Raw genomic sequence first — 26,521 nt, 5'->3', positions numbered from 1 at the left:
AAAATTTAGATAGTGGGCTTAAGTTGTTTATTATATAATTCATTCAATTTTTCTGTATGTTTGAAAATTCCACAATAAAATGCTGGTAAATATTTTTAAAAGATTTTTTTCATGGCTGTTTCTGGCCACCATATATAGCAGAGAACCTATCTTAATCTACTATAATAGTTTTATTATAATAACTCCTCAGCCAATGCCAAACAACATAATTTACCAATTCCACATTCAATAACCTGTACTTTGTCACCTCCCTTCCTCAACTGGATGCCCCTCCCCCAACCTTCTCCTACCACTCTTACTTTAAGAAATTGACTTTTAAGATTAATATCAAAATTTTATCAAGAATATAAGATTCATGTAATTTGAACCATTAGCTAATGACAACGAAGTGCTTCATATGACAAACCATTAGTTGCTGCAGAAAATCTAAGAGCTTTTCCTGACCCCTTCCCCCACACCATTTATTTATTGAGAAAGGATTTTCTTATGCTATACTTTAATCACCAGGGAACTGAAGCATCTATGAATAATGTGAATAGGAAAATTGTAAAGTTCACTCTACTGACAAAATCAGAACGGTTAGACAGTAACCTTCACTCTGTTGGGAAAAACACAAATTAGAATCCTTTTATTGTTAACAACATTCCCGTCCTAAAAATATCTTTTTCATTGGTCAACTGGTCAGTGGACACTATAAGGCCAAAGGCTCTGATAGAGAGGTTGAGCTTCTCCACTGCTGTATTTCCCACTCAGCTATGCATACAGATCTCTTATAAAACTATTAAATATTTATGATGCGGTACAAAGCCCTTCTAAAAGCATCTGTATTTAACTAAATCATGTCACTGACAGCAAGAGGCATGCAGAGTAATTTAACCTAGCAGGAAAAGTACTTCTTTTACATATCATTGCGGTGCAGAGAGTTTCAACCATATGCTCTTTTCTGCCCCTACGTATCTCCCATAAGAAGGACAAGCTTAACTGAAATGGTTCAAGAGGCTTTTAGACAGGCTTCTCAAATGAAACACAAATCTTTTGAAGTGTTTCTCAAAAATTCCTCCTTGAGGCTTTGCCATGACTCTGTCACTACAGGTCAGGCAAATAACCCATTCTCAAGTTGTCTTCTTAACCCCAGGTTAAATATCTGAATTCAGCCCAATCTTTTCTTCTATTGTGACCTTCCAAATGTTTACTACTGTAGTCTACTACTGACTGATATCAAAGTCATCCAGAAGGATACCCGTCCTTCTATCCTTTCACTCATAAAAAGACTTCAAGGAAAAAACTTTTGAATAAGTATATCAAACGTTAAATTATTGTTAACGATTCACACCCTTAAAGCCAAAGAATCTATTGAGATAAGTATTACTAAGCAGTTTCCAAGGCACCTGAGCATTTGGTAATGCAAAAGAATAGCAGAGAGACTCTGAAATTTAAAGAAATAAAAGTGCAATGGGAAGGAAACATATTTTTAGGCATCTCAGGCTCAGAGCTAGCTGTACTTCTGGTGACAGGTAATTTTAAAATAACCTATGACTGTGAAAAAAATGTGTTGCATGGGTACGAAATAATTATTTCAGTATATGTATGCTGTCAAAAAATCAAGACTAAATGCTTGAGTTGCCCAACTCAAAATGAAACAATATTACTGAAATTCAGTCACTATACAGCAACTGAGTAGGAAATTTGCTGCTCAGCATTTGAACTTACTTCTTCTCACAGTCTGGCAAGTAAAAAATAGAAAACCTAAGGATGACCTGCTCCTCAAAAGTAGTAAATTTCATATTTAAGGTCACTGTATTATATGTAATAAAAATAACCACCATTTCTAAAGATCCAAAATATGTGTTAATTTATCTAGCTAGCCATTCACCATCCAAAAAAATGATTACTGAGTGGCTACTTAATACCTAAGTCCCAGGCATTGTGCTGGGGCTTATAGATTTGGTAGCAGAAAGGTAAAAGAAGGGCCAACCAATAGTCTTTCTTTTTTATTCTGAAGCAGCAAGTAAAGTTATCTGCAGAAGAGAGAAGACATGATGCAAATTTTGACAGTGGTAAGGAATTTTTCTGTGTAGCTCTACAATACTTGGACCCAAATAAGACTGAAGTTAGGGGAGAAAGGAGGAAGAGAAAAGAACAAGAACAGTTATGATAACGATAACATATGTGTTCATACATATCACAATTTCCAATTTGCACAGATTTACTTCTCAGAACAGTACGCCTTTTTCCAACACCGGAATTTAATCCTCAACATTAAGTGGTCCAGTTTATTATGTTGTGTAGCTTAACTCTGGCATGATAAAACCAACTCATTTAAATGATATTGACAATAAGTACATGAATCAAAAAACTTTAATTTACTAAATAGTATGATGTCTTATTGCTACATACTCATATTTCTTCCAATATGAACAAAATGAGGGAAAAAGACATGTTATAAACCCAGAGCTTAGCAGGAAAATTTAACTTTTCTCTTTCAATTTTTAAAAAGAAATTAAACTAATATTTTAACACATTTTTCAATTACAGCAAGTTAAAAATTATTCATAGTAAAGTGAAAAGGGAAGGTTTGGCCTTTAGTTAATGCCACTTCTGCTACAGATTTCCCATATAGTTTTTAAAGCATATGTATTTTCTCAGTTTTTCCAGACACATTCTAGGTGGACCTTTTCCCTGTTGCCTTTGATAACGTCACTCATTCATTCATTCATTCATTCATTCATTCATTCATTCATTCAGTAATCACTCAGTAGTGCCGAATATGCACCAGGCCCTACACAAGGCAGAGAAAAAGAGAGAAACTGCAATAGTTCCTCCTTCCATAGTGATACATTCTAATGGAGGACTTAGTTTTCCTAATGCCAATCTGGCACAAATGCAAATACTTCAGAAGTGAGAGTCCACAGTCTTATGATGAATTCTAGTTGTGTGGTGGACATATTATGGAGTGACTTTTTATTTTTAAATGAACCTGTCAGGAAACACTGTTTATTGTATATGCATGTCTAAGTATCTGAGGTTGTCCTTCACTCAGGATTTAGTTATGAAAATGTTTTCTTCTGATAGTGTTTTGTTTTGATTAGTGATAGAAGAAGAATACAGAGATTCAATTCCAGACGGGACCATGTCGAGGCAAGAAGCTTTTAGAAGTATTGGACAATTAGAGGCAGAAAAACATACTCCATCTATTTCCATCCTCAGTAACCATCAGAAAATAAAATAATCGTTGCCCGCATCCTCCACCAAAAAAACAAAAAAAGAAAAAAAAATCATAAAAAGTAAATTAAAACCATCCACCAAAACAGACTAGGTTAGAATAGTAATTAGATGGTGGTTTCGTTTTTTTTAAAATGTTAGTGGGTTGATTGTTTTCGGTGGGTGGATCAAAATAAATAAATAAATTTGGTTTTTGGTCAGTTTAAGACCTAATTTACTGGTTATGCCAACGCATAGTTTTAAAGGAGAGTTAGCTACATTTCCCGAATTGCTGAGCAAATGTTTTAATTTCATAGAAATTCTGAACTTTTAAAATAGAAAGTTTATTGTAATCAAAATCAAAGAGAAAATATTCACACAAATACAGATCTTATGTCAAGCTCCTTGCTTATAGAAACTAGTTTAATCAATGAGAAAGTTCAACATGATTCAAAGAAATAAGTATTAACTTTTTGACTAACGTTAGTTCTGGTAACTACTGAGGCTCTGCAAAATCATTGACATGGCAAAAGCTAAAGATGACCAAATAAGTTTTATAATTAAAGTTATAAGCTATCATCTTCATAAATATATGAGCTGTTCATATGTGAACTAATGGTAATTAACCAACCATAAAAATATCAGGATTAACATAGTTTATCTAATTAGAAAGATGATCTTTCCTTCTTTCAGTTACTTCTGATAAAAGTACACAAGACTCTAGAGTAACCTATTTCTCATTCAACATCTAAATCAACTTGAAATTTTTATCTTTACAACATAATTTTAATGCCAAACACTATCATTCTATGAATGTCCAATGATGGCATGTTCAGTGGAGAAAGGGATATGTACTGGGATAGAACTTTCTTTTTTTATTAAGATTATTTGAAAGTCCATTTTAAAGGATATTGTTATAATCAATTGTTATAATCAATTGTTATATTGAAAATTGTTATAACAATTTTCACTTTTAAAAATTGATTTCTCTTGTTTAAGTACTACTATCACTGAAGCTCAAAAATAAAACTTTTTTAATTACGAAAGTTTATAAACATGTATGTATAAAAGTATTATATACATTATTTACTTTGCTATTAACTAACATAGCATTTTTCCTTGTTCATTTCAAAGCCAACAATGTGTTATGCCATCAAGCTACCTGAGGTATCAGTTATTATCTTTAACCAATATCTCACTATTGTTCTGAGGACAAGTACACACACCCCCAAAAAGTCAATGGATTCTGTGCAAACTAAAAGACATTTTTAAAATGAGGAGTAAATTCAATCTAATTATGAGCAATAGAGTTTCCAAAGATCCTATATTAATGTTACAAGCACTTTTCCATGTGGAATTAAGCATGTAGTTTAAGTCAGCAAAGATATTCTTTTTATATATCTTGTTTATATGTCTACTATAAATATCATAAGCATTCCATTAGCATTAACTCAGTGATTAATGCATATGTGACGGAGTCAGGTTCTAATCAGTAATAATAACTGCCTACAACTATTTTCCCAACCGTTCATCTCCCAACTCTTTTACCCTAACAAAGACTTGCCTACCAAAGTCTAAGGGTTCATGTAGTTACAGGAAACCAGATGAATTATTTATAAGGATGCAGAGGCTAGAAAGTTCAGCTATGCCGCTTACCCTAGCAGTAGTAGACTAAGCTATTGGCAATAGGAACCTTGCCAGTGCATTAGAAGATGAGATAGAAGGGATGCCTGCCAAATAAAATAGCTAAGTAATAACAAATGTTAAAGAGCCTTGGGGGTTGGAGAGAGTCCTGAGCTCACTGCTGAAACATAATTCAGATCACCAAGCTTTTTCAGTCAATGCAGAAAGAAGAGGTGTAATCCCAATTAATGCTTTGTGTCTTACCTTAAGTGCTTGCTTTTTAATTACAGTTATATATTCTTTATTTTTTTATACCACTATAGTATCTATATACAAATGAGAAAATTACAACTGGTATAGAAGAGGTATGATACAAAGTTATCAGATTTCAAGTTCAAGTATAATTAATTGTGTATTTTCATTGTCTACCCTGTTTAGAAATCCATATCTGTTTTAGAGCAAATTGGTATTTTACCCCTTTGATTTCAAAGAAGAAACCTGGCCATAAAAAAGCCACAATTTCTTATTCTTCATGTGTTCAAAACTGATACATTGCTACAGACAGATACCTGTCATGGCTTTAAATAGATTTTGAGATAGTGCCATTCAACTTTCATTTTCTGTTTGATCATTGTCAGTCACTTGGAATTTACACTCCAGTGTAAAAGGCTTTAAAGTTAACAGCAGCAAGAGATGAGACTGCCATCTTGACTGGAAAAAAAAATTCTTAAAAACTCTCAAAATAAGTGAATCTAAACACACACACGAAAGAAAAGTCATTGTAGGAATTGTTAAAACCGCATATCAATCTGGAATGGTTAATATCAGAAGGAATGGTTTTTATTCTGCATCTCAAAATTGATCTGAAAATTACCATAAAAATCAAAGATGAAGTAGTTTAGGCTACATATCATATATTATGTTAATTCTTTTCTTTCAATAACCCGAGCTCCAGATATTTAATGCGTACACATTTTATCTACTATAACAAACTCACCATTCTCCCTCCATCCCAAATGTGTGTGTAGAGGTGAAGGGGAAGAGGTTCATGGTATGCCTTCTAAAGTATCCAAGTACCAAACAAAACTAACTCATTTATGTAGATATATAAGCTTTCTATTCTTAACACCTTTTATCATAGTAAATGTGTGTATATATTTCTGTACCTTGTGCAGGAACCTTGGGTCATAGAACAGATTTGGTCCAGGTAATCTCATTAGGGAAAAACACAATTTTTAAACATAACTATACTTATCACATGACCTTTAAAGAGAGTAGTATTACTGAGGTCACAACAAGAGCCCTCTGAGGGTTTTTTTTTTTTTTTTCACCTTCTACTTCTGCCTTCATTGAGTAAAAAGAACACAGGACATGGAGTCAGAGAAGCTGGAGTGAAACATTGCTTCTGCCACCTGTTATATAATCTTGACAAATTTTGAATTCTCTGAGCTCCGCAGTTTTCTCATCTGTATAATGAGACTAATGATATCTATTCTCAGATGAAAGCACGTGACAAATGTTAGCTGCTCATTAAAAGATTTTACTATTTACTTTATTATTAATTATTATTATTATTATTGATAATAAAAGAAGTGCAACCTTATTAATGATATGGTGGCATTCCCTTACTCCTGACTCTTCAGCACCAGGGAAAGGACAGCGGCCAACCAGTTAATATGCAGATTTTCAGATAATGTGTAATAAGCCCATCTAAAGTGCAACAGATATTGACAAAGCACCTTCTAAACAAGTATTTATCATAAAATGAAGAAATATTCCATATATAAAAGCCAGAAAAATTTAAATTAGAAGCATACAGAGTGTGAAATACTTCTCAAAATGTTTAAAATTCTCTAATACATACTAAGTCAAGGTGTTTTTTTTTTTAAGTTTGGTTTTAATATTTAAATATATGTCTTTATGGTTTAAGATTTAGGTGGTCTGCCTATAATTAAATATGTATACAACTTTTAAAAATGGTAATAATCTAATTGAAAATTACCTCACTGTTAATGGTTACATCCATTTAATAAATACTTCCTAGGATCCAGGAAAGTGGCATGTTATGGGAATGGAGACACAAGTAAACCAAAATTCTTTCCTTTAAAACCTTACATTCTGGTTTGGGAACTGATATGCACACCTGTATCCAAAATAAGTGTAAAATTGTTGTCTGAAAAAGAACTCCCTTGGAGCACCAAGGGAGTACTGCTGGGGTGGAAGATAATCTAACATCTCAATATAACAATGAAATAGTTAAGAATTTGTTTTTATTCCTTGACAGGACAAAAACGTGTTCTTTTTTAAAAATAATTTCAGAGTATCGTTTAACACACACACACACACACACACACACACACACACACACACACACTCAGGTCTTCCATTCTCTTTAGAAGGGAGTGAAGGAGCTGTGATGTTGTGACATTTTGAAAATTAATGAGGTTATAGCTGACCCTATTCTTCATGAATACTCTCTCAACCAGAAGCTTCTAATAGACTCATTCCTCAAAGTATGTTTTACTCAAAAGGTCACAGCCAATATTCTAGAAGCTTTTTAGAAAAACAAGCAGAAAGTTTTATACTCGTTTCTGTTTGTATACATGTAGTGGATGTTGTTTCATTTTTATATTTTCACTAGGCTGGACAATTTTAAATCTCAGTCCCCTTTACCTGCACTTTAAAGGTCTTTAAGGGTTCCAATAATCGCCTTATGTGCCCTAGAGTCACCTATTTCCTTCCTAAAGCTTATCTTGCTTTCACACACAGTCTCATTTGCACATACAAGGTAATTTTCCTGCCCCCATAATCTATTCATCCTAAAACATACCCAAAGACTCTGTGTTCGGTTTATTTTTTCACAGATAACTTGAGGAAAATCTGAACAATGATGCATTTCTGCTTTGGAACATTAGGGATGTGAAATTAAGAAGCTGCTATGAGGATAGCAGAGAAAAAAATCCACGTAGATCAACTAAAAGGAAATGTGCAAAATGTGTAAAGAATCTACCATGGCCACTTAAATAATTTTCTCTCAGATATAAGCAAGGCTATTCCTCTTCATATTCCCTTCGTATCACATTTATCATAAAAATACCCTGTCTGACAATGCAGGTTCTTCCTGGTACATTTCATCAGAGGTGGGACATGTTAGTTTTACAGTTTTTGGGGAGCATGTGGAATGCAGCAACTTCCTTCTTGGAGCCTTGTAGACTAAGAATTATAAATAACTACGATCTGTTCTCAAAGTTACATTATTTGTGAATGACATGGAATGTTATAGGTTGATTACATAGCTAGATCTATGGGTTAAAATGGAGGCTAATGTTTGTATAGAACACTATGAAATAACACTGGATATATTTTCTCTTGCAGGATGGATTTCTTTTCTTAGTAGATCTTAATTCCGATAAAAGATATTTGCAGTTGAAAACTTGATCAAATGACATAGAAATTTCTTGTCAATTCATCGCTGCTTTTAATAAGTGAATTTTAAGAAAATTGAGAGAGTAATCATGGAAAGAAAAATTTTGCTTTCTACTATTTAATAATTTTAATGGATTAATTATTTTACTAGACATGCATTTTCAAGTTTGCCACTTCTCCCACCTTTGGGTCAATTGAATGACCTTTAGAAAAGAAAAAAAGGTCTTACATCATGAAAATAAAATTTTTCAAAAAATTGCCACCTTTCCATATACATTGCTAGGTAACTTAATCAAAAGTACCTCGTCAGATATGTAACATGTCTTTGTAAGTCCATCTCTGCATAAGGGTAGGTTTCTGATAAACAGCAGTTCTATTTACCATTCTGTGATTATGCGCCTCTAAAAGTTTCCAGTTAAATTTCTAAATCCTTTAAAAATTCCCCAAACTACTTTCAAAACCATACTTAATATGAATTAATGTTTGATACCTTTTAATCTTCATTAGTCTTTTACTTTTTTTAAGCAGGATAAATTTCAAGATTCAGATCTGTTGGTAAAATCATTGAGCTTTAAATGTAAAGCAGAAACAGCAATTGACTACTTAAAAACAGAAAACAGTCAAAAAAATGTATTCTCTCTTAAGCAATATTATTAAAGCAAAAAACTTGATTTAACAGTCTGCCACCCATATTCTACTCTGTATTATGATTATGTGTCATTACACCCAATTAGCATAATTAACCACAATTAACCTTTCTACTTTACTGCAAACTCCTTCAGCCCAAGGGTTATTCTCTATTTATCTCCCTCAACCATTCCTTTCTCCAAGAAATACACATCACAGTTCCTAGCATCATGCTGGAACTTCGTAGACACTGAATTATTAACTATTTGTTTATTTTATTAAAGAGAGGGAAAGTCCTCAGTAATCTAAGAATCAAATAGCAGAATAGGGTCATCAAATTTTAATCCTAAATTTACCACTCACTTTTTTTATGTATTTGAACTTAGTTGCCCCTTAGCCTATCCCCATTTATATTTTACTTTTCTTACTATTGACATGGAGATGTTAATAGCCCAAAATTCCTTTCAAAAATTAAACATTGATGACATTTTTTATCATTACAAATAAGAGTCTCTGAAATATTTAACAAAGCCAATCTCAGTCTGTCCCTCCCTCTCTCTCCTTGTCACATTTCTAAAAAGCTTGATATTCACTGAAGAAAAGGCTCTGAATTTCTGAGCAAAGAACAAAATGATAGCTCATATTTGATGAACAATTCAACCTAAACACCAAATCTTTTAAATAAGAGATAGTTATGGACGTGGATGAAGAAGAGCACAGCTTTAGGTTATAAGCCACACTGGCGCATATAACTGGTTATTAAGATTTTGCTGACCTCTGGTAGAGTGAGAGACAAAATGAAAAGTGACATTCAGGCAGTTCTTTGATGATTAGTTGAACTATGTATACAGAGCACCTTTATTAAAGAAATTAATTAATGCTAGATGCATTATAATAAGAGTAGGGCAGAGCAAAGTGAGAGATGACTACAGGTGAACTACAAGAGACAGGGCATCCTCTAGGTTTCAGTGGTGCCGCCTATGAGGCTGGTAAAGCCTGGATTAGTGTGATCCCACTGAGTTTTCTATGCAACATTAAATGGAATGAGCTAAGCATGCTTCTTTTTTTCTTACTGAAAGGAAAAGTGAAGAGAAGAGCAAAGAAAAGAAGAGAAGAGAAAAGAAACCCTTAATCAACATGCAGTTATTCTGGCAAAAGGAGCTAGTAATGTTTCAAAATCTACTTAATCACGGATATTTATTTATTTATTTATTTTGGATATTTTTAAAAAATAAACTGGATCCAGTACTCTGGACCTTTAAATCCAAAGTCAGAACATTTTACAGATTTCAAAATGCTTCCCATGGCTTCTAATTTGAAAACTAGAACTCATTGTTTTACTCTATCTTTCTTCAGAAAAGCACGAGTTCCTGGATTAAAACTAAGTGTATTCCTAAGAATGATTAGGAATAGGTCTACCCATAGGTACAATGATTAGGAATAGGGAGCTCATAGGTACTAATAAAGAGTCTTTTAAAAACGAAGTTTTGATTGTATTCATTTTCTACCTCATTGTTTAAAATGGTAACCTTGCTTTTATTTGATCTTCTCAATTAATTGTCAATAACATCTATTTTCAATTTTCCTTTAAAATTCTCTGTGACTGATTCGTATTTCCTGATTCTTCTCAAATTGTCTGCTCATGAGCTGTAGAGGGCAGTGATGGTTTTGCCTGTCTAGCTACTTTCCCCTCCTTTAGGTACAGAACCCTGCTCTCTGTAATGAACCTCTACCATGCAGTTCCCATGGGGCTGAGCCCATCTGCCTCACTAACCCAAACACACACAGCAGAAGACATCTGACCCAGCCCCTGCCCAATCAGTCATTAATCTCCCTGGATACAGCAATTATCTTAGGGGTAGGCATATGATGCAAGCAAAGCCAATCAGATTCTTCCTTAAAATTTGCTGTTTTGATAAGAGAGTAGACTCTTTTTTTTTTTTTTAAGATTATGAGCAGACGGGATACAAGCTTAGAGATACCAGCAGCTATCTCCCTGTCAGGCAGAGAAAACCCACTAAGAATGAAACTAACATTTGAAGAGGAGCAAAGCATGAAGACTAGGAAACCATCCTATTATATCATATCATTTGAGTCTCTGGATCAAATTGGACCAGTTATGTAAGCCATATACTCCCTTTATATTTAAACTCTTGGAGTTGAGTTGCTATCACTTGTGATTGAGAAAGTCTAACTAAATCACCATCCATATTTCTTATTTTGCTACTTTATCATGTTGTTTCTCACTCTTTCCTCTATCTTATTCCTTTTTTAAAAATTTTTATTTATTTATTTTTATTTTTATTTTTATTTTTTTGGTGGGGAGCTGTTTCTTTCCCCAGGGTCATTCAATTTAAAGACCTCTATTCCTATCTTTCTACTTCTCAGATTCCTAGATAAGTTGAAAAAATGAAGAATTAAGAAAGCCACCATGTTCACCATAAGTAAATTTATCAAAATCTTGGTAGCTCTATTCTCCTAGATGTTTTCTTAATATATACCTCTTTGTCTCCATTCTCTTGCCTCCATTTCACCATTAAAATTTTTTAAAAAATATTTTATATGTAATCTGTTTATTCTGCCTGTAATACTTAATAACACTATAGTTTAATGCTTCTCTTAAAAAAAAAGACAAAAAATAAAAATGTCCTTCCTTCTCCCAACTGATATACAAAAAGATGGAAGACATATATATTTTTTTAATGTTCAAGGGACTATTCCAGTAAAAAGCCCCCAAAATAATAAAATACAGAGAAATAATTGCTCCAGGTCTGACAATTTTCTACTAACAAATTTATCCATCATACAAATAATTTCCAGGATTTATAATATTATACAATAAGTTAAACAATAGTTAGCCTGGCAATGCATTAAACCAAAACAAACTACCACTGAGGAAGATTTGCCTGTTTGATGAAGATCAGATTCCCACTAATACAATGGCTCTATGATTTCCATCTCCATAAATAGCATGTTTTACAATACATCATATCATTCTCAAAGTAATAAAATCAGTCAATGTTTCCACCTTGTTTTACAGTATTAAACCCTTAAATTGTATTGTCATTAACTAAGGGCTCTCCTATCCATTTTATTACATTGTAGATTGTGGAGAGTGTAGTATTTCAGTAAAAGTTGGCTTTGAGATAACTGGAATAAATGTGATTATATTCTTGGAGTCTTTATAAAAACTGCATTTCGATGCCTTTTTTTCATTTTTGTAAAGAAGGCCTCCTCGTAAGGTTCTCACAAGACTTTGTGACAAAAGACCATAAAATTTGAAATCAGAGGTTCAGATTTAAGTTTCTGCTCTAATGCCTACTTAGTTTTTGAATTTCTGAGCCTCAAGTCATAAACCTGACAAGGGGGATGAAATCTAGGTCACAGAGTTATTATGTGATTAAATGATTCAATAAGTGATAATATGCCTAATAAAATATAGTATGATACAAATACTAGTCACTTATATATACATAGCACACACATATAGTTGTATAGTTCAAACGAATAATTTTGTAGAATGTTAATTCCAACTATATACAAAAACTATGATTTAGTTGTAAGCTTGATCAAGAGTTTTGAGATTATCTTGTCCAGCAATGAAATGCAATAAGAGACAGTGAATGACTTTAAAAAGGGCAAAGGTAGAACTTAAGAATTATATTACACTTGCAGGTAGTACCATAAGGAAAAAAAAGACATATTCACTTACAAAATGAATGAACTGAACATGGAGGCAATAAATTACCCGAACATCTGAATGGCTGTGATATACAAGCACCTACCCTTGTTCCAAGTCATGATATTGTCCTAAATATCTGTAACTAACTCTAGGCAATCAGAAAGAAGGAAGTAATACCAGTTGCACAATTTCCTTTCTAAATTATTCTTTTATTGCTATAGGATGTAGTAATTTGTTTGTCTATAGTAGACAGAGCCACCACACACTTGAAAATGCCATGTTTATAGAAATCTGGAAACAATTTGCATTCAATTAGAGGTAGCTCTCCAATAGTGACAGGACTGAGTTCATATTTTGCCACAAATAAAGATCTGAAATTGAAAAGTCATTTTTTTTTTCCAGCTGAGAATCATTAAGCAAAGGTTTGGGCAGTTTCTCTACCACTAAAGCAGATAAGTCAGTTATAGCTGAGGGTGGAATGTAAGAACCGTAGCTCTGAATCTCACCAATGGGCCAGCAGACCCCCTCCCATCTAATCAATACATATCACTGTGCTATTCCCAAGTGAAAATGCTGTATCCCATTATAATAGAAAAGTCTCTGCAGACAAAAGGCATTATTTTTCCCCTTCAGGGAGCTCTTTTAGGTGCCAAATTAAAGATTGAATTGTTCATTTCATTCAGAGATTCCAAAGAGGACTTCATGGATAAGTTCCTTTAAAATGCAGCCCTAGCTGAGGATATATAATATTTTGAAACGACACAGTGATTTTTTGGCATAGAACTTTCTTTCCAGCAGCATCATTTAGACTAAAAATCATTAACTGTCTTCCTCCTCCAACAATAAGGATTACATTGTTCAAATAAGATACAAGGACTTCCCTGATTTCCATTCTCTCTTTAGTGCCACATCACTTTCTTTAGGTATTCACTCTCTTCCATACTTAGGGGAGACCATCTAAAAGCAAGGTTGTCCTAAAGAAGTCACATTCATTTTCCCATGTTAGGCTTACCGATATAGGTTTGAGATGAACAAGATTATACAGACAGAATCTGTGTCTCCAGGGGGTTAAATAACTTGCCTAAGATTACACCGTAATTAACAGCACCACTATTTAGACTTAGGAACATGAATCCATCCAAAGTCCGAGTTCTTTCCACTTTACCTCACCACCTGTCATGCTTTGATGTGTAGCATAAAGATTACATGGGCTCAGGTGGTTCCACGCCATGCATTTACCTTAATCTACAACACATACTCCCACTCCACTTTGTATCAAAGGCTACTCTTCGGTCTATTCACAAAAATCTAATTCTTTTTAATATTAAAGGCGTTTTCTTTGAGGCAACCAGACCTCATGGATCATAGCAGGTGAGAGTACTGACTAGGATTGCATCCTGCTAAAGTATGACTTGAGACAAGATACATCAAGGTCAGCATCTGAAAAATGGATAAGGTTTTGTAATAACCATGAGGCATCATTCACGTAAATCACCAGCATAGTACCTGGCACACATGAAGCCTTCAGTAAATGTTTGCTATTATTACTATTATAATTATTATTTGAAACATATTACTACTTAAGACTGTTTTCCAGAAACTTATCTTTATTTTCTTTCCTATTTCTATTGATTTGGCTTTTCATTTTTGTCTTCCTCATTCATATGTTAAATTGGAATGGACGGTGCTTAATTCAGTAAAGTGGTTGTATAACAGTTGTATTTTTTCTAGAATTTGACAAAATTATCTTCAAAATGGGGTCATTGGCAGCTGGCATTTCACAGAAGTCATTAAGGTTTGTTCTAAATAATCTATTTGCTTTTTTGCAGATTTTATATAAAGCAGGAACAAGACAGTCCCACTTAGTGCTTTGTAAGGTTAAAGTTCTCCTTCTAAAACCTGTCATTTGTGTGTAACAGGATACTCAGTTAGCAAATTATTTATATGTTTTAAATCACAGATACCCGATTTACAAATAAAATAAAATGAAGGAAAATAATGTTGATCTTTATCAGGAGATTATTATAAGAAACTTTTTAAAAAATTATAATTAACATTTCTAAAAATAGTGAATGCACAATGCAAGTTCCTAATTACAAAAAAGAAGTAGCTTGGGCCGGCCCGGTGGCTCAGGTGGTTGGAACTCTGTGCTCCTAACTCCGAAGGCTGCCGGTTCGATTCCTACATGGGCCAGTGGGCTCTCAACCACAAGGTTGCCGGTTCAACTCCTCTAGTCCTGCAAGGGATGGTGGGCTCTGCCCCCTGCAACTAAGATTGAATACGGCACCTTGAGCTGAGCTGCTGCTGAGCTCCCGGATGGCTCAGTTGGTTGGCGCGCATCCTCTCAACCACAAGGTTTCTGGTGCGACTCCCACAAGGGATGGTGTGCTATGCCCCTGCAACTAGAAAACAGCAACTAGACCTGGAGCTGAGCTGCGCCCTCCACAACTAAGACTGAAAGGACAACAACTTAACTTGGAAAAAAGGCCTGGAAGTTTACACACTGTTCCCCAATAAAGTCCTATTCTCCTTCCCCAATAAAAAAAAAAAAAAATCTTTAAAAAAAAAAGTAGCTAAAATTTGCCTCACACAGGGAAGGATTACTAACTTTGATATTCTATCAATATTTATGAAATGCTAGGAAAAATAATATAAAGCAGGCAAAAATGATAAGGTATTTGTACATGAAAAGTATATCCCTTAAAGCCCTCCAGTCAAGAATGATTTTATTGTTACCGTGATTTCAAAAAAAAAAATTAAAAATTTTAGATTAAAAAGTTTTTTAAAATTTCTGATAAGTACTTAATTCCATGGGGAAAATGCTTATGATGAATTAAGTAGATAAGAAGGAGGATGAATAAGTAGAAAACCTTAATGAAAAACACTGATTAAAAGAAAATACACTAAACATTAGCAATATTATTTCTGTTAGGTAGGTGAGCAATTTTTATTTTCTACTTTTTGCTTTTTCAAGTCCAAAATGAGTTACAAAAGAGAAAAGCAGAAGTTTGAGGCTGAAGGGGTCAGAGAAGGCTTTGGGGAGAAACAGGATGTTGGCAGAGAAAACACCTGGCATCACAGACAAGGTAGCGAACAAGGCGAAGGACACAAACTACCACTGCTAAACCCTCTCAAGATTCATCAGCAGTGAGAGGCTCTCAAAACAGGGCTGGCAGGAAGGGGATGTTTCCCTGTAAGGATGTGCACATTTGTACCTAAGGAGTTGAAAAGGAACAAAGCTGCAGCTCCTTTTTTTTTTTTTTTTTTAACTGCCCAAAAAGCACCCCAAATCGTTATAATACATAGCAGGTTTGCTGAATCCATGCTACTTCAGAACGGCCCTTCACAGTTTACTTTAGAAAACATCAATGTCAATAGTTCAAAGAATGTAGCCCACACAGACATGATGACATTAGAATAGCATAATTTGCCTTTCACACACAGGGAATTACCAGTGCCTCCTTTCAGGCTGATATTAAATGGAAAAAAAAAAAAGACCCTGTCTTCAGGGCTGATTATTTCTGACCCATGTGAACTCTTCCAAGGCCTTTGACTCTTTTATATCTTTTGAATGTTTAAGTCCAGCTTACTGCTAGTGCCGATTCTTCAAGTTCCACCTTCAGCCTTTACTAAATAGAGATGTGTTTCTGTCACAGCACTCCTGCAATGCAGAGTGCTGCGTTATGCTGCCTTTCAATGAGCTGAGTGACTCAGGCTGCTTTCACTGTTTTAACCAAGACTGGACTTAGGATTCTGCCACTGCTAGTTTCGATTTTCAAACCATAAAGCATGGCTTTCATGAGATTTAAAAAAATGTATTATTTAATCAATTCAACATTATTTACTGAGAGCCTACCATAAATGGGGAGTGATGCATGAAAATGGCACAATGAAATATTTTAATGTAATGGTACATAAAGTCTTCCTTCTTAGTCTTAAACTTTTACTATATATCAGGAACTAATTCTGCCTAGAGTTAGAGATCAGAGTCAGATTTCAAAATTGTTTTCCTCTCGACAATATTGCAATGCATAGAAATGTGAACTGAGAGATTCATTTCAGTTCCTTAAGGCTCTGGAAAACCAAAAGAAACCTTTCTTCTCTTCCAAACTTACTCAGCTACGCTAAAGAAGCACCCATTGATGATAGCATGAAGGGTTCCCATTACAAGAGTTTCGATAACTTTATTCAATGAATCATGCAGAGGAAAAATTATTCCCAGACAAAATGCCAAAAAGAAAAATTTATTTTCAAAAAGTATTTGCTTTTATATAATAAACACTAAAAAATATAAAACAAAGCTCAACATGATTCCTTGATGGAAGTTAGCTAAAATGTATATAATTATACTAATATTTTTTATAAGTAGAATTAAATAACAAATATCCTGAATTCCCCAGAAGGGATTATCATTTTGGAGTATGTAATGAGTGTCTTTAGAAAACAGAGGAAGCCAATTTAGTCCTTCTTAGTATTTCATTTCCTGTTTGATCTTACTAGATTTTTGTCATTAATCCAGTTAAATGATGCTTTATCTAGCTCAAATGTAGCCAAACTATCATACTTCATGCAATAAAAAATATGTTTACATCATATCATTACAGTTCTGGTACCACCAATCCTAAAGGAAAGGCTTTAGGTCAAATGGGATCTATTTAAACAGATTGACAAAACAACTGAAGTTGCCAAAAGTACAGACTTTCTTTTCAAAGGTTTTCTACCATGCTGATAGGCAAAGGAAATTGTTCCTTAAACACGTTCTCCAGGTTGGAATTGAATAACTGGGAACATCTATTTATTGAAGAGCTTATACACTGAGGACTAGCTTTAAATAAAGAGCTAAAATAAGGCAAAGACTGTCATTATAAATTTTATTTTCAAGGTCTGATAAATTCCCTTGTTGGATATCAAAATTTAATTCTATGTGATTCACAATGTATAAGTATCATAACTATTTTTACTAGTCCTTGCTAATGCCTTAAGTTCCCCTGACATAGCACAAAGCACCAATCAATCTAACAGTTGTAGAACTCCATAAGCACAAAGCACATTTAACATTAAACAGATGAAAACTACTCTGAGATCTTGCCTAGGGACTTGCTTTCAAAGTTTTCATAATTAGTCACTTGGTATCAAATGTGAATTAAGGGCATCTACGTATAGTTTCCTTTGGAGGAGCTTTGGAATAGAGGCCCCAGATAGCTGGGTACCACGCCTCAGGCAGTGGCTGAAAGCATCGTGACACACTTAAAAAAAAAAAAAATAAATAAATAAATAAATAAATAAATAAATAAACAAACAAACAAAACCCACAATGTTCTCTACTGTTCACCCAGAACAGGTCTCAGAGGCTATGCAGTTATTTTCTAGCATTCAAAGACACTACAATTTCCTAAAACTACTACGTTGGATTATCTTTTAATATCCATATGTATCATAGGGGGAGGGGGCACGTAGTTGACTCCAAGCAGAGCAGGGGGCTATTTCTAGTCCAAACAGCAAAAACCATCCCGCTCCCAAACCCGATACCCTGCCTTTCAATAAGTGCAGAGGATAGACGTGAACATGATCTTAGGAAGCGGATATTGTTTGGGGTTAAAAGCTTGTGAACAGAATATTTAAAAATACTTACATGAAGAAGTATTTGCTCCTTCGGTTGTTACTGATATTCTAATGGGAGACTCTATAAAACATAAAAGTGGAATGAGGCTTTATTGAGTCATGCCACTTGTGTTCTTAAACTAGAAATTGGCCAGGCTTGCGTATCATCTTGAAAAAGAGGACCAGAATACGGTGCAACAGAAAAGCTGAAGCATTTCAAAGTCAAAGGAAGCTATGTGCAATATACAAAGACCACAAAGCAATATTTCTGTAGTCTAGACTCAAAGACTTTTGAAAGACATGAAAATGGAGTCAGTCCATCTGCCAAGATATCCCACATACCAACTGTTGTATGCACTTCCTAGAAATACTACTCTGAACATATCCATACTACAGTTGAGACAGATAATTCCTTCTCTTATGGTAGGTGTGGTTTTGATTCTAAGGAACATAAAACTAAAAAGAATGATCCCCATATTCAAAGAATATAAGTCAACTTTCATGTGCAAAGACAAAATAGAAGAATGAGAATATTTTCAGGCAACTTGGTCTGCATAAACATTGGACCAAACACGGTGCTAAATAAAGTCCATGCACAATCTACTATAGCAATTACATTAGGATCAAATGAAACATGCTAAATAAATACATAATACAATCATTGGGGATGTACAGTGGCAAGATTCTCTTAGGTAGCAAGGATAATGGAAGGAAACCAGTATTTAAGTACAGACAGAGCATGAAACATAACTCATGCACAAAAGAAGCATGGGGCCTAAGGGTTTTTATTAGTAAGAAATAAGAACAACTTAATATCAAAGAAAGATTGAAATTCAGCAGCCAGAAAGTTATAAAGATTTAAGTCATATATCAGAAAATAATAGTTACAGTCCAAATTCCCAACACAAGCATCACATAAATTCAAAAGCTCAGGTTTGTAACATCGTCTACTGGAGTTAAATAATGAAGTACCTACATTAAATGCCTGAATGAAAGGTGAAGAAATTCAGGTAACTCAATACTTTATTGGTCTTGGTTTTCTTTCTCTCTCTCTCTCTCTCTCTCTCTCTCTCTCTCTCTCTCTCTCTCTCTCTCTCTCTCTCTCTCTCTCTTTCTCTCTCTCTCTCAGAAAAGTAAGATTCTCTCAGACTCCAGGATCATTCTATCTTACAATGCACATTCTTACATCTTAGTAATGATACATGAATATGCTCTAAATATGGCCAAAGAAGTCTAGAATACAGACAAATTAAGTTTTATGATTTGAACAATAGTTTTGAAGGGAAGATGAAAAACTGGTGAAGGTAAAATGGAAAGCTATAGTGTGCTGTTTTAGGTTATATGGTCTGCTATAGGTTCAACAAGGTACAGGCCATAAAAAAAAAAAAAAAGAAAGAAAAAGAAAAAGAAAATCAGTGAATCCAAAACTTTAAATACAGGGTAATGGAAAGAATACTGAGTTTGAAGTATCTGCTCTTGCACTAGCTGAGTTATATGGCTTAACATTCCTAATATTTTAGTTATCTCATTTGTAAAATGAAGAAAAATAATGTCTTGTTTCACAAATCTCTTGTGATTATCAAATGAGATGTAAACATCTTTGTAAACTGTACCGTATCAAGGAAAAAACAAGTTGTTATACCTTTGAAGTGAGTTTTGAATCTAGGTCTACAGAAACTTGTTTCCAATTAAAGATTAATGTTTAAATATTTTAAGGTTCTGTTAACTACAGAATTGCAGAGGATAAGAAAAAGTAAAATAATTAAATTAGTTAAATTCACAGCTAGTGGAGAAATCAGTGAATTAGGGTTATACATGCATTAATGGAGTTGGGCTGTAAGTAGTGAGTATCTTCTCAGACTATAATTGCTATCAGCAAATATTAGAGGCAAGTAAGAAGCAAACAAAAACAAACAAACCAAAAAAAAAAAAAAGTGGCATTTTAAAAAGTCAGGCCTGTGACAATGTTTTGTTTATGTTTTATTTATGTTTTATTTTTAAGTTTAGTGACCCACAGCTGATCATCATGAGCCCAAAGGTCAGAGATCAGACATTGATACATTATCCAGGAATAAACTCTGATAGATGAAAGAGAGCACAGGCAGCCAAGAGGAGTACCTTTAAAAATCTAAAAACTAAATTTATAACCTAGATGTCTCCTTTACTGGTCTAATGTCACAAAATTGTATCTAGACGTGGATTTCTTTTTCTCATGCTTGCCTCTCAGGCCCAAGTTCAGACATACATCAAGAATTGTACTCCTTTAAGTAAAATCCAAAAAGGCAGAAGGAACTGGAGGAAAATATTGGGGCAGAAAACAAGAACAGCTGAAATGTGGAAGCATTAGGGGTTCTGATTAGTAGGAGCAGCCAGCAGTTATGTTTGTCATCCTGGTTAGTGAAATTTGATGAGCTTCTTTTCCTTACCTGAAGACACATATGCTGTTTCAGTTGAGGCTGGCATGCCAGTGATGATCTCTGCAAAATAGAAAACGTTATAGGATATTGTGATGTATAATCAGGCCAGGAACCAGTTCCACAGCCTGCCTTCATTCAACCTAAAAATGAGTGTAAAGGAAGGAAGTATTGCAAAGTGGTGTTGAAAGCCCAGCCTTTATCCATACAGAGAGTGAGAAATGCAAAAAAAAAATCCAGATAAGTAGTTCTTCTTTCTTGAGCAAAGACCAAGAGATGAGCTGTACTAGAATAATCAGGAAGAATTCATTGCCCCCACTGGGGTCAGTGAAGGAGAATACGGCAAAGGGGCTGTGGGCTCCTCCACAGAAAGGAAGGGAGAAATAGCAGAACTAAGAAAATTAAAGTTATACAATCAAAGCTGTGATCAAAATTTTTAAATTGTAGATCTTTGGAGAATTACATTTCTGTTCAAAAATAAGAGCAAGCAACGTTTCTAGTTGAGATTGATGAAAAACAAATTCTGGCTTTGAACTCTATACAATTGCCAATGGTAATAAAGATGGGTGCCTTTTCATATTATTGACATTGCATAGCTACTCGGGGCAGGGCATGGAGTAAGCTGACAGTTCCGAGCCCAAGGAAAGGAAGAATCAACCTGCACACTTCTGGATACACCAATATCATGGGAATTGTGATAGTCTTGTTCAAACTTTGACTTGCGTTCTTACCACTTTTATGATGGAATAAAGAATGATTACATTGTCTAACTAATTCTGTATCCATTCAGTCATTCAGAAAAGGGTTTCAGTTGTTTCAGTTGTTAGGATGTAATATTTTTCAATAAGGCATGGTTTTTTAAGCCTGGAAAGATGTAGAAATGCAATGATGAATACCATTTAACCTTCACTGTGTGTATAATTATTGTGAAATAACTTAATAGTATTCTACTACATACTATTTACTAACCAAGCCAAGAAGTTGAATCTGTTGTTTTATATGTATATGTATATATATGTATATATATTTTTATATATTATTATAATATATTATAATATATTTATATTATATATATATATACACACATATATTTATTTATTTTTTACAAAAGTTACTAGATCCTACTAAAATCCTAAGCAGGTCATATATGCTACTAACATTTTGTTTGAATTAATAACCTGTTAATCCTGGGGGGTAGAAATGTTCATGATCAATGTAATCATCTTTAAATATAGAGATGTCCCTTAGGGTTTCCATGATAGCACTGGTCTAGTAGATAAGAGGAATGAATTTAAGTGACAATACTTCTTCAACTTCAGAGGATTCATTGGGGATAAAAGGTGTTGCATAATTGGAAGGAAAAAACCTGCCACATGAGATTCAGCAGGGATGCTGAAAAATAAGCATAAGGTTTAAATATATAAAGATCAGAAATGTACCTTCAGTAAGACCAAATGTGTCTTTCTCATGTAAATTAAGTAGGAAGGTCCTCTCTGATCAAGCATTAGGAGGAGGATAAACCATTCAAGGTGTGAGATTATTATCAAGCCATCAGAGTTGTTTACACAGTTTCTTCCCCATTAAAAATGGAACAAAGTGAAAGGAATCAGTACGTGAGGGTATATGACAGCCTTTGGACTTTGTCAAGCAGCAGGCATTAAAGAGGATATTCTGAGTTGGTAATATGGCAATATTAGCTCTTTTGATTTGGGCTGTAGGAAGTGAAATTACTCTTCATTGGGGAAAATTTAATCTGAGAGAAACTTTTTTAACCCAAGATTCTCGGCATTTGTTCTTCTCTTTGAACACCTAGAAGAAGATCCACATTCCCAAGCCAAGTGCTCACATTAGGAGAGATGCTTCCTCATTCTGTTCTTCAGGATCAATCAATGTTGTGACAGCTAGACTGAAGTAGTAAACTCACAGTCACGAGGATTGGGCAAAGGTCCCAATCCCAACATGAATAAAGCCTCTTTTCACATTTATTTTTGACAAACTAAGTAGTTGGTCACTGTGACCTTCCAAGGAAAAAAAAGACTCAGAGCTCTTCTATCTCCTGCATAAAAGATCTCACATTAGAGGAAAGGTTAACCATAACATTTCCTTTTTTAATTGAATGTTACGTAAAAATACCAGAACAGGAGGTTACTATAAAGATGCATCTATTAAAATAACCTCCCTTTCTATAATTAGATATTTATGTTGGAGACTTTAAAAAATATCTTTAATGATTATAGCTCCAAATAACAACCTTCTGAATTACCTTGAGGGAAATACAAGCTCAGAAGTTACGTACTTCTATACTAAAAGAATCTAGCTAATAAGAAAAGTTAATCTTTTTGATTAAAGCCACTCAGCAAGCATTATTACTTGTGTTTTGTGTAGAATCTGAAGATTTAGGAAATAATCTTTTGTCGTGCGATTGAAAATAATTTTATTTTAAATTATAGATTTAAAAAATAGTAAGTCCTGCAATCTCCTTGATGTTTATTTAAACACATTTCCCTGCAGTAATTTGGTATATTAAATTTGTTAATTTATAAAGGACATCCCCTTCATTAGTGCAAAATAATGAGGATTTAGAATCATTAAGGAATTGAACACAACTGAGCAACTTATGCTGAGTGGGCAAGTAAACATAAGGAACATTAGTATATTTGTAATGTTTGAACGTTTTTTTTTTAATTAATTGAATCTGGTTTCAAGAAAAAGCTGCAGTGTCTAAAAAAATTACACCTTCTAGAAAACAATTTTTCAATCATTTTGTATGTATCACTTATTTGAGATCTCACCATGAGCATAATATACTAAATATAACTATTCAGCAAAACACATATACATATATACAAACATACATATGATGTGTCTGTGTGTATTTAAACATCCGATTATGTGACTGTTATTCTAAATTTTATAGGTCATTTATCATGCATACAAAAAAAATTGATCAAGTCACTTTTTAAAGCTTTAAAGCTTTACCAATAATAATAAATGAGCACACTTATTTATTATCATTGGTAAAGATGACTTCAGGAACATCTTTGAGTATCTAAATTCTTGCACATAATGAGTATCACTTTAAAGCAACTGGGACATTTTTAAATTAATACGTGGTGTAAAGACAGGACAGATACTATGCAATGAAAAGACAACTCTATTCCATTTATATAAGCCTTCATAGGAATCCTACATAACGCACCATACACAGAGACTACTACACAATTTTTCAAACATGTTTTCTATGCTTCTCAGTATAAGGATAGGTTGTTCCACAATGTCACAGCATTTGCAACAGTGTTGTCAACTTGGGAGAGGGTGTGAGGCTAAGTCTGTTACCATATAAGCAGATATTTTAAAGGATCAATTCATTTATTCATCAAATTTTGTAGCAATAACATTTTTCTGCTCATCACAAATGAAAGTTATTTTATTGTTATGAGCCCAATTGCTCCTATGGGATCTTGAATCTTGCTCATATAATTTTTCTCCTGATTAAAAAAAGAAAACATAGTAGAAGATATAATTGATTAGTTGTATGTTCTCCTTTGTTAATCTTTTAAAAGGGAGCAGTACTTAATTAATTGAAAACCAGCTATGTCTATTATTCTCTTCCATAGCCTTATGCCCAGGAGTTTTCATGGGGCTTCTTAGCTAAGAATTAATTGCTAAATTAAGGATTCCTATATAAAAACCAAGCCAATAAAATAAAAATAAAAATAAACACATAGTGTGTGAGCTTTGTAAGCATAGTGTATGTGGTCTTTTAAACTGCCATATTTAAATTCATAAAAGGAATCCACTTGTAATCCATCATGTAATGATAACTCCCCGTGAGATCCTTCTTTATATGAAAACTCAACTGGACTTTGTAAGACTTACATAATCCCAGAAGTAATTAGCAGCTTGCATACATTTATATCTATCTACTGTATGACGAATTCTTTTTTTCAAATAAGATAGAGATTAAAAGGCAATGGAAAGCAGAAAACATATGAATTTATAAAATACAGCCTGACAAAATAATTGGTTATGTGTATATTATTTTATAAATGCTTGTAAATAATGGAAATATGGTCATTGTTTCACTCAAGCATAAAATGATCCAAGGGGAATTTCTTAGTGCTTTTTTTTTTAATCATTTCACGTATATTTAGTTGCTAATCTAAGTAGATCTATCAAATGAGTTTTATTGCAGGAAGTTCTGAATATTGGATGGAATAATTTTATGACCTAAAGTAATTTTATTCTAATAGACAGTTATCTTAGCGTGATTAAACATAGAGTCACAGGCAAGGTCATTTTGTTACATTATTCTTTTTTTCTGAGAAGAAAAAACAAACAAAAAGAAAACAGTGTCCCTCTCATGTCTTCCCCTCACCTCTGCCATCTCTCCTAGAATCTTGTACCAAAATATATTGTAAACATATTGGCACAAAGAAGGCACCTTTGCATAGCATGGAATTAGGAAAATTAGCTCACAGCAACATACCAGGATCTTTCATTGAGGTGACCTATATAGAAACACATAGTTATGTACTTATTGGAAAAATACGGGAGAGTTGACTAAGACAACACAAAAACAAACCAAGTGACTGATATTTTGTAGAAAACATAAAATCTCAAGGGGCATTCTACACAATATTTTAATAACGTGTTCTTACATTTAAGCCTTTGTTTTTTTCCCCTAGGACCCCAAGGAAAAAGAAATGCTGGAGAGTTCCACTTTCAGCCCAAGTGAATAGTAGCTATGCATTAGGAACTGATGGGTTAGCCATGCAGCCGTTAAATGACCACAGAAGAGTGTTCTTTTTCTCTCTGAAAGAGTGTTTCTGTGCAACCTTTGCCCAGATTCCGAGGGAAACAGAGATGTGACAACACATCTGACTGTGACAACACACTCAGATGTGCATCTGAGTCCCACAGAGCTCAGGACCTAAGCTGACTTCGTTGATAACCAGCTTTGATCCGACTACAGCAAATTCACAGATAGCAGTAGAAGAGGGTGAAGGATCATAATGATTATACTCATATAGTTTCCTTTCAGTTGAACTGTAAGCCCCTGAGATGTAGTGAGAAGAGTCACCCAAAACACACAGTGCACTGGCCTTGTCAATCACGGTGCCTGCCAAGCCACAGACTCTGATGAGCAGTACTTCCTGCCCACGGCCTCTGAAGAGAGAGACGTTTCTAGGCAGTCTTGCTTCCAGCTTTACTCTTCCATGTGGACTCTGTGGTGGGCACCTGACCAGAAGGCAGATGATCTATAAGCTCTCTAGGTCTTTTAGGGTGGTCTGGTATAATAAGCTCTACCAATCAGATCCTTGCTATGGGGAATTTAATTTGGGAACTAAGGAAACAATCAGATAGCAGGAGTTAAAAATGATAGAATGCCTTCAAAAGAGCCATGAAGAAGAATATGACCAAGTGGAATAATAATCAGGTCAAATCTTGAAATTATGAAGAAGCATAGCTGAAAGCAGGAGAGGTGGGAAGACAAAAAAAATAGCAGAAGAGTCAAGACGTATCTGAGGCATGAGAAAGGTAGAAACAGAGAAGAGCCACAGAGTCCTATTGCTTAAATTCTTAGAGATACCTTGGGTACAATTTCATCTCCTTGAGGCCCAGTTACAAAGAAGTCCTAGTCCTTCCTCATGGAATCACTATCTCCTTATGCCTCACATCATTCCTTCAGGTTTTATTCTTCACAGACTAAAGAATCTACCTTACACACTTGCAAACACATAGTTAGGTACAGAGTGAACTATACTGGACCAGGAATAAAAGCAACCTGGGTCTGTGTCCCTTTTTTCTTCTTAGTATCTTTTGATGAATGTGTCTGTCTTAGGAAACAATCTAACTCTCCATTTCTTTTTAAATACTATGAGAGGGTTGGATAAGGATGAACTCTTCCTTATGTTCTAAGAAGAAAATAGGAGTTCCAGTCAAG

At 34.2% G+C, this 26,521-nt stretch overlaps 1 protein-coding gene across 6 annotated transcripts in view; it reads right to left on the bottom strand.

Annotated features, from left to right (window-relative positions):
• Nucleotides 1-26,521, bottom strand: part of NRG1 (neuregulin 1) — a gene marked incomplete at both ends in the record, with an annotated part of 1,021,509 nt that overhangs the window by 121,444 nt on the left and 873,544 nt on the right. For 4 of the 6 annotated variants that reach the window (XM_081045634.1, XM_081045633.1, XM_081045635.1 and 1 more), the window contains 2 exons: nt 18,192-18,242; nt 20,587-20,637. The exons of the other annotated variants lie outside the window; for them this stretch is intronic. In XM_081045634.1, the coding sequence (XP_080901760.1) occupies nt 18,192-18,242; nt 20,587-20,637 (102 nt within the window). The remainder of the gene's footprint in view (nt 1-18,191; nt 18,243-20,586; nt 20,638-26,521) is intronic. 6 annotated transcript variants of the gene reach the window in all.

Source organism: Rhinolophus hipposideros (genome assembly GCF_964194185.1).
Source record: "Rhinolophus hipposideros genome assembly, chromosome: 4".
NCBI classification, from domain to species: domain Eukaryota; kingdom Metazoa; phylum Chordata; class Mammalia; order Chiroptera; family Rhinolophidae; genus Rhinolophus; species Rhinolophus hipposideros.
This window is presented reverse-complemented; position numbering and strand designations above follow the sequence as displayed.